General features: G+C 41.2%; 1 protein-coding gene across 9 annotated transcripts in view; it reads right to left on the bottom strand.

The window, feature by feature from the left end:
• Positions 1 to 16729, bottom strand: part of CFAP61 (cilia and flagella associated protein 61) — a 101811-nt gene that overhangs the window by 22379 nt on the left and 62703 nt on the right. For 8 of the 9 annotated variants that reach the window (XM_035320954.1, XM_035320956.1, XM_035320953.1 and 5 more), the window contains 5 exons: positions 13382 to 13480; positions 10575 to 10743; positions 9058 to 9232; positions 4557 to 4849; positions 99 to 426 (listed from right to left, as the gene is read on the bottom strand). In XM_035320954.1, coding sequence (XP_035176845.1) covers positions 99 to 426; positions 4557 to 4849; positions 9058 to 9232; positions 10575 to 10743; positions 13382 to 13480 — 1064 coding nt within the window. Of the gene's footprint in view, positions 1 to 98; positions 427 to 2747; positions 2867 to 4556; positions 4850 to 9057; positions 9233 to 10574; positions 10744 to 13381; positions 13481 to 16729 lie in introns of those variants that run through there. The other variant, XM_035320962.1, reaches the window with a different exon arrangement.

Genomic DNA, 16729 nt, shown 5'->3' with positions numbered 1-16729 from the left:
TAGATGGCTACTGAAGTGAAATGGACCTTTACTGACCATATAGCAGCAAAAATACCAAAGAGGGTACGAAAGGATGGCAGAACTCCATTTTCACATACCTTTAATTTTACACCCCTTGTACATGGGGATGAGGTTATCCATGCCTTCTGGTGGCTTAGAAAAGGGCTTAAGGGTTGGATTAAAGAGATTCAGCATAGATGTAGCAAGTTCAAAGCCAATCTCTTTTGAATTGAAGTTGCTGTGTGTCCATTCATCTGCATAATATTTCCTGGAGTACTTTGTTAAAGAACCTGCAGCCCTGATACTGACATCATTAGTATGGAATTCGGTATCAATCACAAGTCTTCCATCAAAAACAAGGCAAGCATCATTAATTGCCTTAAAGGTTTCATAATCCACAGTCCTGTAGGCAAAGCTGAAAAATGCCTAAGAAGAAATGTAAGCAAATGCAGGTTATTATACATTAGTTACTGGCTAATTTCATAAATAAAAACATACATTTCATTCTGAATGTTATTTATTTTATAAAAACAGGAACATAAAATACAGTTTAATTTTGTATACATAGATAAATCCTTCTTATCCAATATTCATAGCAACTAAAATTAAAGCTATAAATATTGGATCAGAAGGGGAGAATTACTAAACCAGACTCACCTACTTCTGGTTAAGTAAGTTAATTTGATATTAAAACCCCAAGATTATGTATGTCAGATAGCCTGAGTAGATATGCACATTTTCTGTGTTAGTATATGAAACAGACTTGAATTCTTCATAAAGTTGTTTTGCTTCTTTCAAATGGTGAAGCTAAACAGAAAAACTAATTAATAGAAAAAGCACAATGTAGTTTGTATTTTAGCAGCATAACCATATATTACAAATATTTTTCAAACTGTTGTGCCTAACTGTATACCTGTAAACTATGCAAGCATGGCTACCAGCACAGGCACATTTAATGAAATTGCAAGATAGGAAATTCAAATTGTTCAGAAGAAATTTCATCCTCATTCAAAGTACTGAATTTATGTCAGTCAGTGCTGTGGAGGCCACGAAGTTTGTGAGAGGTGTAAAAAGACTGAACATGTACATGAAAAGGAAAGCACTCAAATTTAATATACCTCATAGTGACCTAAACTTTGGAGAGCACATTCAAACTTTGTCAGGGCTGAAAAACACCTCTAACTATTCCAGGCCTGTATAATACTTGCTTTAGGAAGCAGATTACTCTGCACGCCCTTACTGCTTGAAGTTACCCTGCTCTCAGAGACAGGGCACAGGGCACAGGTCTTGGATGTTGGACAGACCCACTGATCATCTGGGTCAGCGCAGAGACCATGGCTAAGTGAAATCCTTGGTATATTTGGCAGTCCATTTCTGAATCTGGTAATAAACAGAGCTGATACATAGTCAGTACATTTTGGTTTATGGGAGTGAAAAGAGATACGACTTCCATTCTGTAAACACCGCCCCTCTGTTCTACTGCTCAGCTTACAGAACTGGCCCTGAGGTAGGGATTTATCCCAGGAGCAGCATCTACTGAGGTCGTGAGCTCGCCTTCCCCACAGGAGATTTCAAGGGCATTGAAATAAAATAGCCCTAAATCCCTGAATTCCTCCTCTAGGTCTGAAAGAAAAAGCTAGTGATAATTCCCTTCTTTTGTCCTCCTGTGGCATCTGCCTAGTCCCTCTCCTGGGATGCTAGAAAGCAGATGAGACCCCTGCTCCCCAGAATGGGAGCTGAGGCAGCACCACCACGATGAGCACCACAAAGCAGGTGGCACTGGAAGCAGCCACCGTTTTGACCCACGCACTAGGCGCCAGTGTGGAACAGATGTGCACACAGCATGTCACGCAAAAGGCACTGGATGGCCCAAGAGCTGTTCTGAAACCCAGCGCATTACGAGGGGGAGGACTACAGGGTATGCCAGCCCTCCCCTTTTGTCTGCCTGCTCTGCATGGCTCTGCATGTTGATTAACAGAGCAGCTCTCAGACCACTCTCAGAATCATGTACATCTAACACATCTCTTGATGCCTGATTGATTTGCTTTTCTACAATGTCTAAAAGTGATTTAGAGAGGCAAAATCCCACCTGAAATCTGGAGCCAAAAACATGCTCACCAAAGAAAGAAATGCCTATTCAGGCCAAGATGAGAGAGGTATGGGTGAAGTTAAAAGCCCTGCGATTCCGGGGGTGCCCAAGTCCTGGAGCACAAGAAATGAAGCATGGGCGAGTGAACCTGCGTCACTGCAGCTCAGGACTGGGGGCACAAGCCCAAACCCCTGCCTGCCCCATACCTTCACCTCTGTCAGGAAGCATTATAAGCAACAGAAGCGGAAGAAGCTACAGCTGCAAACAGGATCTTCACAAATGCCTCTTACAAAGGATAAAATGATGGCTGGCAGCTCCCAACAAGAGTGTAGAACAAGAGTGTAGACTGGGCATTGAGAGTTAAAAGTAGTAATGACAAAGTTGAGATATGCTTTCAATGAGATCACATGGTATGCAAAGGGAACAAAGACTTACCATCTTGTTGCTGCAATATATATATTGTGAAGCTCCAGATCCCTTAAATGGAGCTTTCTCCTTCATCAGTGCCCTCAGCTTTTAAAACGATTACATGACAATGAATACTCCTGTCCACAACCAAGAAATATTACTGTGCAAGCCGAGGAAAGGGTGGTGAAAGAAGTTATCGGATGAGCATGCATTACATTACTGCCTTCATCTTCAGCAACCCGAGACATAACCGCGTCAGGGTAAACAGCCATCAGGAACACGTCCGTCACTTACAGCCTCAGGGAGGACACAGTTGTGACCAGGGTAAAGGAATTACCCAATTACACCACCACGGAGCTGTCCTAGGGACTGAAGGCAAGTGTCAAATGCTTACTGCCAGCTGGACAAGCCAGTCAGGATAAAAGGCACAGGAGAGGGAAGCCAAGAGAGCTGGAAATTTTAGCACCACTGATGAGGCAGGCACACAGCAGCAAAGGAACTACAGCCTCTGTGCTTTTTGTATATCAACAGGTAATGAACAACATGCAGCTAAAGAAAGGCTAACCATCTAGCAGATCCAAAATCAGGGAAGCTCTGTCCGGTGTCCTGCCTGCTGACAGGCAGGACAGTGCCACCGGAGGGGAGAGGAGGGAGGGAGAGAGGGGGACCGCTGCAGCCTCCAGGCTGGGAGCCATCTGTCAGCCTGGGCGGGGAAGGAGGGAGGCTTCTGCATTCGAGAAAGAGGAGATTTTCCCTTGTTGTTTTTTTCCTGCAGGACTCTACAAATTAAGCCCCTAAGAACTGCCAATCAACAGTTGACATTGGCTCAAATCCGAAAAGGCCCAGCGCGGCTGCAGTGCCAATTCCTGTACAGCCTGCTCCCTGGCAGACACAGCTGCTCGCTGGAGCTCCTGTCCTCCTTGGAGCCCATCCTCACAGGCGGCTGCAAGCCCTGCAAGACAGCTGAACTGGGTTTGGAGAACAGAAAGCACCCAACATCATAAGTAACTGCATGTCTCTCAGCTTAGAGGCCGGGTAAGACTGCAAGAGGCAAGAGCCATGACTGGAGAAAGGACAGGCAAGGGGCACAAAGGGCAAGAGGAACAAACCACGAGGAAATGGGGGTCTTGAAGGAATGGCACAGTCCACACAGGAAAGGTGATGGGGAAGAGGTGACGGGCTCGTGGGGAGGTGGTGAGTGGATATTAAGTTAGAAAAAACAGATTCACATCTCTGTGGAAGAAAAAAAAAAATAGAGGGATTTTAGGGAAAGAGGGGAGAAACTGAAGAGCTGCATATGAGGAGAGAGCAAGAGGAACATCACTACTGATATGGTGATCAAAGGTGACTGCCAGTAGATAAAAGTGTTGTGCAAGGTCTTCACCTCCTTCAGGAAAGGCTGAGATATCCATACATGGAAAAGGACTGGGAAAAAAACAATCATTTGGAGGGACCACTGGTGGCTGGGGAGCTCTCTGGGGGTGCTATGTGGTCCTTCCTTTCCAGAACTACAGCAGACTTGAGGCATAAAGGAGCCTGCAGGCAGTGGGAATGTGCTGTGAGGGCCTTAAGGCTTCCTAAGGATGCATGTTTTAAAATTACTCTACTAGAAGCTCACTCACACAGATTAGCCCAATGATGAGAAACAAGGCTGTTTTTCCCTTTGGGAAAGGTTAAAAACTATCTCAGAACTCACGGATGTGTGAGTGTGTGTGTGTAATTTACCTAGTTAAGGTTCATGTAGATGAACAAAAATGCAGTCATTAATGTTGAGGGAGAAATTTCTAGAATTATGTTGAAAACGTATTAGGAGTATTTGTCACTCAGCAGTGAACAACTATTTGTGAGTCAGCTGACTGATTTTTAAATCCAAATCAGTCAGGGAATTAACAATGGTATTATTTGGATTTTTACAAAACAATCCTTCAGACTAACAAGTGAATGCTAATTCTTCTAGAGACAATGAGAAAATAGATAAATCAGCAAGGGACTATCACAATTTGATGATCTTTGTCTTAAAGAACAGACTGAAGGAAATACAATGAAAGCATATACTTACTGAGCACTGCAATTTGAATGGTTTTGTATTAGTAGTGAAAGCAGCACAAGTTATAAGGTCTGGATCGTCGCCTTTGCTCCATTGTGCCAGGATACTGTCATAATAAACAGACACGCCAGCCTCTGACAGTGCCTCCTGCACAGCACTTTCGATTTCACTGTTGTTAAGGCAAGTAACATTTGAGCTGAGTGGAGGCTGCACGAGATGTATGCGAGAACCATTAATTCCAAGAGATAAGAGGGTTTCTACTGTGGTGTAAATGTCAATTGTATTCCCATAGACAATGACGTTCCCTAAGGGGGAAAGAAAAAGGGGGGGAAATTTCTAAGATGCACAATGAAAACCTTATTAGTGTAAGTCAGATGATAATAACATGAAATTGCTCTCTTTGACCCTCTTATTTCTCTGATGCTATGAAGCAAACAATGTTACCTAGCAACAGTAGCTAAGATAATTTAGTGAAGAATCTGTACAAAACATCCCACAAACTAGGCAAGTACTTAACACAGAAGTATGACATTCATTTTGACCCCATAATTTGAAATTATTTTGATTGAAAATCCTTTGGGAACAACAACAACAAAAAAAAACACCCATTTTTATTTTGTTCTTCTCTCTCTCCTCAATTTTGCTCAGTTTTGCTTAGTCAAAGCACTTACTGAAAGGACATGGGGAACAGGAGCAAAATAAATGCATCATGCAGAAAAACATAAAAACTAGAACGACCAACACAGAGAAAACCAGCTGTTGTGCAGTACAGGAGGTCACCAGCTCTGTGGTTTCCTTCTGCCAAGCCTCCACCTCCAGACAGCGGAGAGGCCCCTGCGAATGTAGCCCCGTGTTGCTGGGATGTAGCCCAGCGCAGGTGGCTGCTGGGAGGCCCCAGACCCAAAGGCCTGATGCTGTGCTGTGAAGCAGCCCTTCCAGAACTGCACACTGCTTTGAAACCAGCACGTTCAAGGCAGACGCTTGTGACCAGTATGAAAGCTGCCCTTGGATATCACTGCTCCTTTCACAGTGCATTGCCACTATTTCAACCAGCTCCATCTTTCCCCCCAGGCAAAGGGAGCTCTGATTCAGACCTACACTTTCCACCTTTCAAGGGAATGCCCTTTGCTCCAAAGCCGCAGGCTGTTTGGTAGGATCCTGCAGCATTCGCCCACTGAAGCGGTACCACTTCAAACTGAGTAGTTAAAGACGAGAGAGCAAACAGGTGAGGACGGGAGGTAGCAAGTTCTGTGTGAGCAGAACATGGACTCGCAGCCCTCCTGGCAAGGGGGGAGGCAGACATGGATACGTCGGGGCATTTGTGTGCTCTGTCTAAGGTTGGTGTAATATAAAGCACTAAGTACTCATCTGAGCAAGGCCCGAAAACTGCACCTCTCCTCCCTACTCTCTGAATAGAAAGCATTGCTGGGCTCTCCAATCTGCTCCGCCTTCAGGTAACCCTTGCAAAATGGCACAGCTCTTGTAAGACAGACTGAGAACTCCCTTCTCGGTGGCAAGAAGTGCTTACCCAAGGTGCAGCCTAGGTAAGTGTCATTCTGACTCTAAGGCATGAAAGTCTGGGCAGCTGAGAGATCTTCACCACTTGGCAGAACCATCCTCCTCAGGGGGGAGTTCAGTGATTGCATTACATGTTGGCAGATCTGTATATATGAGATCAGATTCCAGCCGTGCATTTCTCAAGGAAAATTAAAATTCTGTTTTATATGGTAATATTTAATACAACTACATTAGATTAAGGAAAGCAATGCTCCTTTACTGACCTCTTGTAAATCAACAATTTACGGTTTCTGCTTATTACAATATTAGTGGCTTTTTAGATTACAGTGCTAGTAGTTGAGGAACTACTGATATTCATTATGGACTGAAATTATGTTCACTGGACAGATAGCAATTCCTCAGGATGCTTTTATTATTTAACTACATGAAAATGTATCTATCTGTGAGTAAACATAATAATCTTCCATGGAAAAAAGCAGCCATAAATAAAGAACGCTAGAGTAGTTTTATTATTTATTACTCAAATGTCAGTGTTCTGCTACAGAGCAGGCTCATTCATTTTCCACAAGTGGAAGAAAAAGATTTCAGTGACCCCAGCATGATTTCAGTGACCCCAGCATGACCTCCTTTTAGTTTGCAAAAGCTAAAGAAGAAAACCTGTATTAGCTAAAGCATCAGTGTCTCTGGTTGGTGATTCAGGCTTTGGAATTTTAATACGATAGTATTCCTACAAACATGCTTTTAATAAGGCAGTAAACTATGTTTAGGTAAAGAGAAAAAATAATTGCTCCATTTTGGGCCATTAGAACAGTTTTGTTCCTTACTTTACTCCCATCCTACTTTTTATTTTCATGGAAAATGCAGTGCTAATAGGAGATGAATTTCAATTAGTTACAATTACAGTTGTAATAGGTTACATGCGTTAGGTGGCTGGGTTTCATCAGAGAAGCTGAAGCACCAGGGCTAGAGGCTGGTGCTCGCCCTGCTCCAGGCCCCAGGCAGCAGTCGGCCCTTCCCGAGCTGCTGGCCCAGGAGAGGGCAGCTGCGGAGCAGCGAAGGATGTGGCTCACTGCTTGTCCCATGGGTCCTCCAGCATCGCCTGCTGCTCAGCACATGTGTGATTCCTCCTGCCAGCCTGCTACCAGGTTGATCCTGCTCTGCTTAACTTCGGTAAAAAAGCACCCGCTGGTTTCAACAAGAATGAAGTGGTACCCAGCATTTGCACAGGGAAAAAAAAAAAGGCAGTATAAAACCTCTGCTTTAACTCTTAATTAAAAGCCGCTCTCAAAATCAGTGCTGCCAAACAAAGTTTTCATCCAATCAGACTCACACGGTGAAGTTCAGTGGTTAACACTTCCCTTCAAAAAGAGCTCCAGAACTAACAATGGTCTTCATCCCCTCTCCTGTCCAGAGCTTTTTCTCCTCAGTCCTCCATGGAGCTGGGGCAGCTGAGCACAGCCCCATGCCCTGAGCCCCCTGTGCCAGCTGCCCCAGCTCTGGGGGTGTTGCTCCTGGCCCCGGCCATAGCCCAGGGCTCAGTCCCGCAGGACCCTGCCACGTGCTTCCAGGCACCCTCTGGCAGGAAATCGTGCCTCGACACAGATTTAAGCCATAGATTTAGCTTACAGCTGAAGACATGATAGTGCCTAATTAATATATCCATCGTTACACCACAGCAAAAGCCAGCAGCAATGCTGAAATTATTAATATTTATTTAATAATAATAAAGGAGCATTGGTCCCAAAAAAGATGAGGTGTAGTAAGACTGCCCTTGTGCCTGAGGAGCAGTTCTGGGTGCCTTGCATCCTGGACACTGTCTCCTTCTCAGCTGCATTTCTGCTCAGGTGTGTTGGAGCACATTCCAGGACTGGGCATGCACAGATTTACATGAAAGATGAGCAGTAACAAATAGGGAGAAGCAACTACCTCATCTGTTTATGCAAACACAGCTGTGCATGTCAGCTGGACTCTAGGCAAAACCATACAGACTGCTCTATTTACATGCCTGAGGCCAGGAAGCTGTTTGAGGAAAATGTGAATTGAGACATTACCATGTTTATTGTCTTCTGACCTGACTACAGCCAGACTTGGAGGATGATAAAGAAACCTCCAGTATCTTGAGAACTTCCTTAAAGGTCTGCCAAGCAAGACACAAACTTAGCAGACCACGGCAAATAGCTATCAATTTTCATTATTCTACTCTTTACTAAGTAAGCCAGTTCAACTACATTTTTAGGAAATTCTTGATGCATTCATTTGACAGGAACTTTCTACAAATACAGCTTTCCTGCTCTGAACTCTACCCTGACTCAGATCTGGCACAAAGAAGAGATGATATGTGAGTTCATTCACTGTTTGATCTTTTTTTCTGCAGTTGAAAGAGTTTAACTCAGAAGCCTGGACGATACAAGGTGTTTTCTATAGCATGCACATTCAGCGAATATATGAACAACACACACTTGAGCAGGCTCAGGAAATACAGGTATGATGGACAAAAACCTGCACAAATGTGTGATGTAAAGGGATAAAAGAAAATACAGGGAGCCTGCAGTTCTGTGTAAATCTGTAACTGATGCGACAGAACACAAAGATGACAGGTACTGAAAAAAACCCACCTCCCAATTTAGACCTGTTTTCTTCATGTTATGCCTTGAATGTAGGTATTTTTCTAAACAACATAAAAACACACTCACTAATTAAATTATTATTTAATTGTCTAATTAATGACTCCAGCTAGCTTTGCATTTGGGATTAATTTTGTTTTATATAATAATTACAGATAATTAATCTATCTCAAGCTTTTTTTTTTTTTTCCTAGCTAAATATGCTGGGTATCAAAAACGACAACAAATTTTAAATTCATCTGGAAAACAAAGCACAGCAGATGAAAGACTTAGTTAGAATTAATCAGGCACCAATCACACCATGGAAGTTAGGAAACAATAAACCTAGAAAACATTTCTGCAAATGTGCGTGTGTTTACCAAACCCCCTACCTTCTGAGTTGATGATGTTTTCTTCCAGCCAGTGCATTGCCTTTAAGCAGTCCTGATCGTCATTGAGAGTAAAATGATTGGAAGGGACTTTCCCTGTGTATCTCTGTGGCCATTCACTTAGGACATCTCTATTAGTTGGGAGTGTACTGATATCTGCTCCAGTAGGAGACAGGACCTGGAACAAATGAATGAATGAATATATGGCATAAATCTTGGAGTACTGCTAAGAAAGATTTTTAAAATCAGCTCTATGTAATAAAACAGAAACCATATGATAAAAATAATTCCTTCCTTCCTTTTTTATTTTATAGAGCTTAGAAGTAAGAACAGATGATGCTTTCTTCTTGAAGACAGATAAAACCTGAGTTTTTTCTTGCTTACTTGTTTTTCTTTGTCCTCCAGTGTAGTTATTTCCCACAGCTTATATTGCAAATTAGAGTTGCCTCCAAATATCTTTTTCTAGGAGCACTTACAAGTCATTCAGACCATACTTTAACTTGTTTCATCCCTGATGAATACTGAACATAGATTGTCATTTGAAGTGTGTCTCAACTCTGAAGAGTGATTACAGAAAAAATAGGTGTTTCTTGCTCCACAAATCTGTTACACACATGTTGTACTCCATGTAATGCAGAGGTTTCATGGAACACGCCCCATACCCATTTCATAGTCAATAGTGCAATCACAATTAAACTAATGATACAGAACTGGAAGAAACTATCTAGTACGCAGAGGTCTGATTCAGCAGCAAGACAGAGCTCTCAGTTCCACCCCTCACAAGTTCATTTTACACACACACTCTTCTGAGACCTGAGACTCTTCCTGAGACTGCTGCTGCTGTAAACCCAGGGAATGGCAAAATTGCTTTAGTTGTCACCAATGCTAAAACACAGCACCCCAGATGGAAAACTGGTCCTTCTCACTCCTGAGCCTTCACTTCCCAGGATTGTGTCCCCCAGCATAAATGCTGTGAGACTCCACTGAATATCATAGGTCACCTTCCCTGAGCGAGCATTTTATCTCACTTGAAAGACAACTGTGTGGTACAATAACATACAGCACCTTGTAGGTGCCTAGGCATGGTCATCATGAGAACTGAGTAATTAATTTGTAAGGAATTCCCTCCATTGCCAAAACTAGGTCAAACAGTGTTGCATCAGCTGGAGTTAAGTCTCCTGTGGCTGGGGCCACATGTTGTTTGGGCCTACTCTTCAGTGGGTTTTATGGTCACAGTGGCAAAATACTGGCAGCTTTGCTTAATATCTGGTACTGAGCAGTGACATTACTGGTAGAAAAAATTGTAAATCTCCCTCTCTTATCTGCTCTAAACTCTATAGCTGCACTGAAGCAGAACAACCTGCCATGCTGTAGGCCTGCTTTCTGGTTAAACAATTGCTATGGAGTACTTTACTCCTTTGCTGATCACAGAAATGCTCCTCACTGTAGAAAAAAGTTTACTTTTTTTTTTTTTTTTTTTTACTTTTTTTTTTTTTTCTTCACTCTGCACACAATCTTACCTGGTATTTCTGTCCCATGCAGAGAACAAGGTAGTCATATGGTACTTTTCTCTGCTTGGAAATAACTACATATTTGGCAGTGCGATTTATGCCAGTCATTTTACCAACCACAATGTTAACCCAGGAACAAAGTGACATCTGTGCATAATCTTCATCATTAAAACAGTGGCTGTGAAGAAAGAATATCTGTAAGTGACATTTCAGCAGCTGACAGCAGGCATTAATTAGACATCTGGTGAGTTAGCCAAAGTCCCCTAGTGGTTCAAGTCTGTTCTCTTGCTGTGAGTTTACTGCAGCCTATAGTAAAAGATTAGTCATTATGAAATACTCAGTTACAAATTGACAACTTTCTGCTAAAACCAAATAATGCCTCCCAGCACTGGGCCATACAACCACATAATTTAAAAACAAAGCCAGAAATAAATGCTTTACTCTGCTTTTCATTTGCAGCTTGATGCGAGGGGGAGACTTTTGCACCTGCAAAGAAAGTATTTTAATAATCCAATTTTTTATCCTATTTTAGATTCTCATGTTAATTTTTTTTCACTTGTGCTTCATTTGGTATTCAGCTTCACCAATAGCAGATATGGTTATGGTACCACTGGTATTTTAACACCTTTGTACCAAAGTGTTAGTCTGAAAAGTTTAAAAATAAGTAGAAAGATAGGAAAATGCTTGTCAGAGGTGAAAGAGGAAGGCAGGGATAACCATTTTTTTTATTGGTGATCTTTTTCCAAATGAAGTTTTCCAAAATATAAGAACGAAAGGTGCTGGAAACTCACTAAAATGACCCCTACCCACAAACTTTCAAAAGTCTGTAAGATGCAACTGAATTCCTCTGCAAGATGAACTGAATATTAACAGGCGTAAAGGAGAAATTATCATACTGGTTATCCAAAAGAAAACAAAATTGGCAGGTTTATGAGGGAAATGTGCAGATGTGAAAAATGCTAATCTTCACTAAGAGAACTCAGGGACATGGTTTAGGGGGTGATATTGGTGGTAGGGGAATGGTTGGACCAGATGATCTTGGAGGGCTTTTCCACCTTTAATGATTCTAGGAACTCAGAGACTCAACACCGACAACTTATTTTACTCCTAGTACCAGAATACACATTCTAAAATGTCAGAGCTGACTGGTACACATTAATTGCTGTTAGTGATTTCCCAAAATTATCCTGGAGGATGACGACAATAACAAATACAGAACCAAAGGGAGAAACAAAGTTGCTTTCATGACCCGAAGAATTTTAGAACAGAATGTCCAGGCTTTCTGAGGTGCCCTGCATCCTCCGTACTCACAAATACCAGAGGGAAATAAATAAGGGAAGAAAACCACTGACAATTCTGAACTATAATCATGCAGAAATCTATAAATAAAATGGACATCAAGAAGAGATGAGGTTTTTCAAAAGCACCTTTATAATTGAGGTACATAGCTCCTGGGAGACTGACACTCCAAAATCACAGGGATGCTTTCAAAAATCATACCCTGCAGAGTTCCATTTTCCCTCTTAATCTGCTTTCAAATGTTAACAGCTAATTCTGGGGAGGCAGCCATGAACAGCAACTTTCCGTCAAGGAGGATATTTTGTTATTACAAATCTTTTTTATAGTATATTCCAAAAAAAGTGTACATGCATTTGTGTAAGTATACAATCTCTTAATTTCCTAGACTTGTACTTAAAAACACCCCTTTCTACAGTAAAAAATTAATTCTGTAACTAGTTATCACAAATTTCTTGCTCTTCACAGGGCAAAATTCTAAATGTGGTAAGTTAGTTTTAAACATGTCCACATCACACCATTTCCATGGCTTTGTAGAGATTTCTGTTTTAAGGAGACATTGAGTTGTTTTGTCATTTAAAGAACTGTCTCTTTAGGGCTTTACTGCTTTTTAAGTAAAAAAATTGGTAAGAACAATGTGCTGGTTCCAAATGTCACATGCCAAATCCAAATCAATTATACCAAGTTCATCCCCAGCTACTCTAAATGGCTGTGATTCTCAATGTCCAGAACAACCATGATCATGCCTGCAGTGAGGATTCCTGGTCACTACTCCAATATAAAAAATAAAATGCCTAAAAGAAATATACTAAATTTAAGTGAGAATTATACACTGTGAATTTTAATGAGGCAAAATTTTATCCTACTAGTTGAAAGCTACTCTACTTTTTGCAAACAAGAAAACTTGTAAAAATATTTGATCACTCACTGGACACAAGCATCTTTCAGTCTTCCCTTGAGATGTTCTGTACCAGAATCATAGCTCTGCCAGCCAGGGGACAGCAAGCATAAGGGACTGGAGCAAAACTTCCAAACGCAGGTCAATGTCTGACACACTAACAGTTCATAAGCAGCAGGACTGATGCAGCACAGTTCTTCCAAGTCTGTCAACTTAATCTTAAATGTTCCCCTGCATACTCAGCTCCCTCCCACGTTGTCAGCATTATTTGGAACACAACTCATTGAAGTTAAATTAAGCAATATTTAAACATCAAACACCTCTTTTGTCATCTATCCTTAACCTGGAGATCCAAACAATCTAATAAGTCTTGGACTGCAGAGCAGCATTCTGGTATAGTATGATGGACCACTATCCTGAAGTTACTGCTTTAGTAATGCTTTGTGCTATTTCCCTAGTAACAGTTATATTTAACACATTTCACATGTTGTATAGAGAGACTGGATTATTTGAGAGCACCTGCCTATGTTCCTATTATAAAATTTAGCACAAGTTCACAGAAAATTACAAAGTGTTATGCTTTCCTTTGAAGCTATGGATCTGTTTAGATATTAAATCAAACCTGTTAATTAAAAATCTTCTATGTTTGGAGGCTGGAAGGTCTTTTCCTGGAAGGCCATGAATTGAAATCAAGGTCAGATTGTTAAACTTCAGGTGCGGACTGTGGAAAGAAAGACATGCCAGTTAAGCCAACGTGATTTTGCTGAGGCTCCATTTGGTACAGCTATAATGTGAGTGCATTTTAACATATAATTGTAAGCTGTATTGACAGATGACTGATTTCCCCAATCCACCCTTACAGCTCTTATTCGAGCTGTAACACAATGTTGTCTCAATCCTGACGGAATTATTTGGATTCTCTCATGTCACTAGAAACTCTGATCCTAAGACTTTCTGGCAGGACTTAACTTCCATGACTACAATAGATATTGCAAGACCACCAAGTCTTTGCTCAAAGGCTGGAAAAAAATGAAAAACGAAATCCAGTACTCAGTCTGGTGAGTCTCACTGATTTCAAGCACTTTGCTTAACAGGAGTGGATCAAAGAATGGGCTTCAGGATCAGCAGAAGAAAGGTCAAGAAGCACTTAAAAAATCATTCAGGAAATCTGCAGTTATTTAGACACCTGGTGAAAAACTGTGCAATACTCTAATTATCATTTTTATGTCATTTGTTGAGTACATGCTACAAGGGAAGTCAACCTCTTCAACAATGCAATGTATTATGCTTAAAGCAGGGTTCTAAAAAATGCAAGGTCTTGTCCAGAGCAGTGTACTTCTTTGTGTCATTTTCAGGAGTAACACACTCTTTCCAGTACACCATCACACAACATGTGAAAACACAGGAAGCTGTGGTCCTGTTGGAGGACTGGGAACAGCTACTGCTGTTCATAGCTCACCTTCCATAAGCAGAGACATGGCTGCAGGAAAGGAAAAAATTATTTCTGACAACAAGTAATGTGGCTGCTTCCTGCAACAGGTCTACTGAAAGGAGGAGGCCATATGAGAGGAACAAGACAGACTTCAATTCCATGTGCAGGAGGATACAGAAAACAACTCCTTTACACAGGCCAGGTACAACGTGGTTTGTCATCTTGCTAAGACTGTGTCTTCGTACAGAAAAAGAAAAGTACTTACTGCCGCAGTTTCATTACCAGAGGGTGGGGGGGAACAAGGCTGACAGTTTGTTGAACTAAATGTGATCTGACATTTAAAAACAAATAAATATTATGAGTGATTAAACCTTCTAATCTTCAAGGCTTTGTGTAAGTTAAGTATGGATTGATGCAAATGGTACAAAGGAATCAGAATGTTTTTTATCAACCAATGTTAATTTATTATTCATACATTTAAAAAATATATTCAAACAAAGTTAAAGGTCATACTTAAACCAAGGAATTTTGAGGTTATGGCTGCCACTCTCAAAATGCGTATTAATAGTTTAATTCTGGATTATGGATTATCTATGGTAAATCTCCATGCATACTCAGGCCAAGCACAATGTAATAAATAACCTTAATGTAACAGAGTGTATATATTTATACAGATTATGGGCCTGATTCTCATTTAAATTAAGGTCACTCTGCAGAGGTGGGTGTAAATAGAATTTGTTCTTCATTTACGGCCACATTATGCTGGCTGAGTGATATAAAGTGGTATTAATGTAAATGACAGTTAGCCCAATATATTGAGCTGAATTTAAAGTGTACAGGATGCCATCTGCGCTCATGGAACGCTTCTAGTTGGGTGCAAATGTGAGTAATTGCAATAAACTGTAGACACCTAAATAGTATGACTGCTTGCCACATAGTTTACATGTAACTATGAGGAAAAGGGTTACAACAGTACACAAACATCCCAAACATTCTTCTATCCTGCCTGCCCTCCCAGTACCAAAGTTTCTTTTCAATTCTGAGCTGAAACCATCTCTCTACTTGCCCCATGGCCTCTTGCCAATGTCTCCAAATCGAGGTGCTATAATAACATTAGGTTTAAATTACATTAACAAGAGTCAAGATGGAAATGCTGCAAGCAAGCATCAGAAAAATGGTAGAATAAAGGCTCCAGGCAACAATAATGTACCTGTTTTGCATGGCTGTACAATGATGCACATTATTGATCTGATCACATACTATTTTCTTCTACAGATGCTGTACCTCTATTTAGTCCATATGGTATTTGTTCAGTTCTCCCCCATCAAATGTGAGGCTTCAGCTCAGACCTCTCACTCAGTACGATTTACTAACAATTTACTTCTACCTCAGAACTCCCACGGCATTCCCATACACCCCAAACATTAATTAATTCATGTTTCCCATTCATTCATCTTGTAGGCATCAAATCATTGATGAGCAAATCTTTGGAATACTATGATGAAATCAGTAATAACTTTGATTCCTATTTTATGTTAAAAATAAATCAATGCACAAAGGAATTAAAGCTATCAAAAGGATTAAAGCTATCAAAAGGGGATGCTGATGTCAGAGGCAGAACAAAAGAGACCCAGAGGTGGTACCTGATACTGCCCTCCCGGTCCCAGATCTCAACTTGGAATTGCCAAAAGCGAATGAAGAACAGCTGCAGGCTTCTTGGCTTTGGTCCCTTGTCCCTTGGCACCAAGGTGTCACATGGCAGAAAGAGGCAGACACCCCACAGGTGCCTCGGTTTGGAGAAAGGCCCACTGTTAAGCAGGTCTGTGGGCACTAACCACACTGTGGCTCAAACTGGGGGTGGCATGAATTGTGTTTCTTCTGCAAAGAAGAACTCAAGGTTTGCAACCACAAACTATGAGGTAAAGTATTGTCTGAGCAGAAAGGGGAAGACTGTAGGTTAGAGGTGAGCACAGCGGAGAAGATGGGATGGCAGGAAGCTTCCCCAGTTTGGAAGCAGATGGTGGGACGTGAACAGATATTTTTTTTAACTGACTTCCACAAAGAGATGAATGGCAAAGCCTCCACATTAGAAGACAATCCTCCCCGTAGCACTTTGGCCACTTGCCACATTGGCTGCAGGAAGGAGTTCTGGTTGGATTAGGGTTGGACTAGATGATCTTAGAGATCTTTTCCAGCTTAGATGATTCTCTAATTCTATGATTCTAATCCAGCAAATGGGGCATAAGGTTAGATGCTTGTGATGTTCTGAAAACTTGACAACTGCAGAGCCTTCAAAAAAAAAGTCAGGCAATCTCTGTCAATTCCATGCAAATAATGGTCACATTTGCAGGGATTTGCAGGGAAGTAAAATTCTTCGTCACCTAAGGATCAAAGTTATTGGGTTTAAACACAAACTGGCATTCATAAAAATTATCAGAATCTTTAAGTACAAAAATAAAAGCAAAAACTAGCCATGAAGATTATAAAGGTTAATTTGAGAAGTGCAGCTGGTATGCCTCAGTTTAGGATTCTAAATCT

Source organism: Oxyura jamaicensis, chromosome 3, assembly GCF_011077185.1.
Source record: "Oxyura jamaicensis isolate SHBP4307 breed ruddy duck chromosome 3, BPBGC_Ojam_1.0, whole genome shotgun sequence".
Lineage (NCBI taxonomy): Eukaryota > Metazoa > Chordata > Aves > Anseriformes > Anatidae > Oxyura > Oxyura jamaicensis.
Note: the sequence above shows the minus strand (reverse complement) of the source record. Positions and strands in the feature narration are given on the sequence as shown.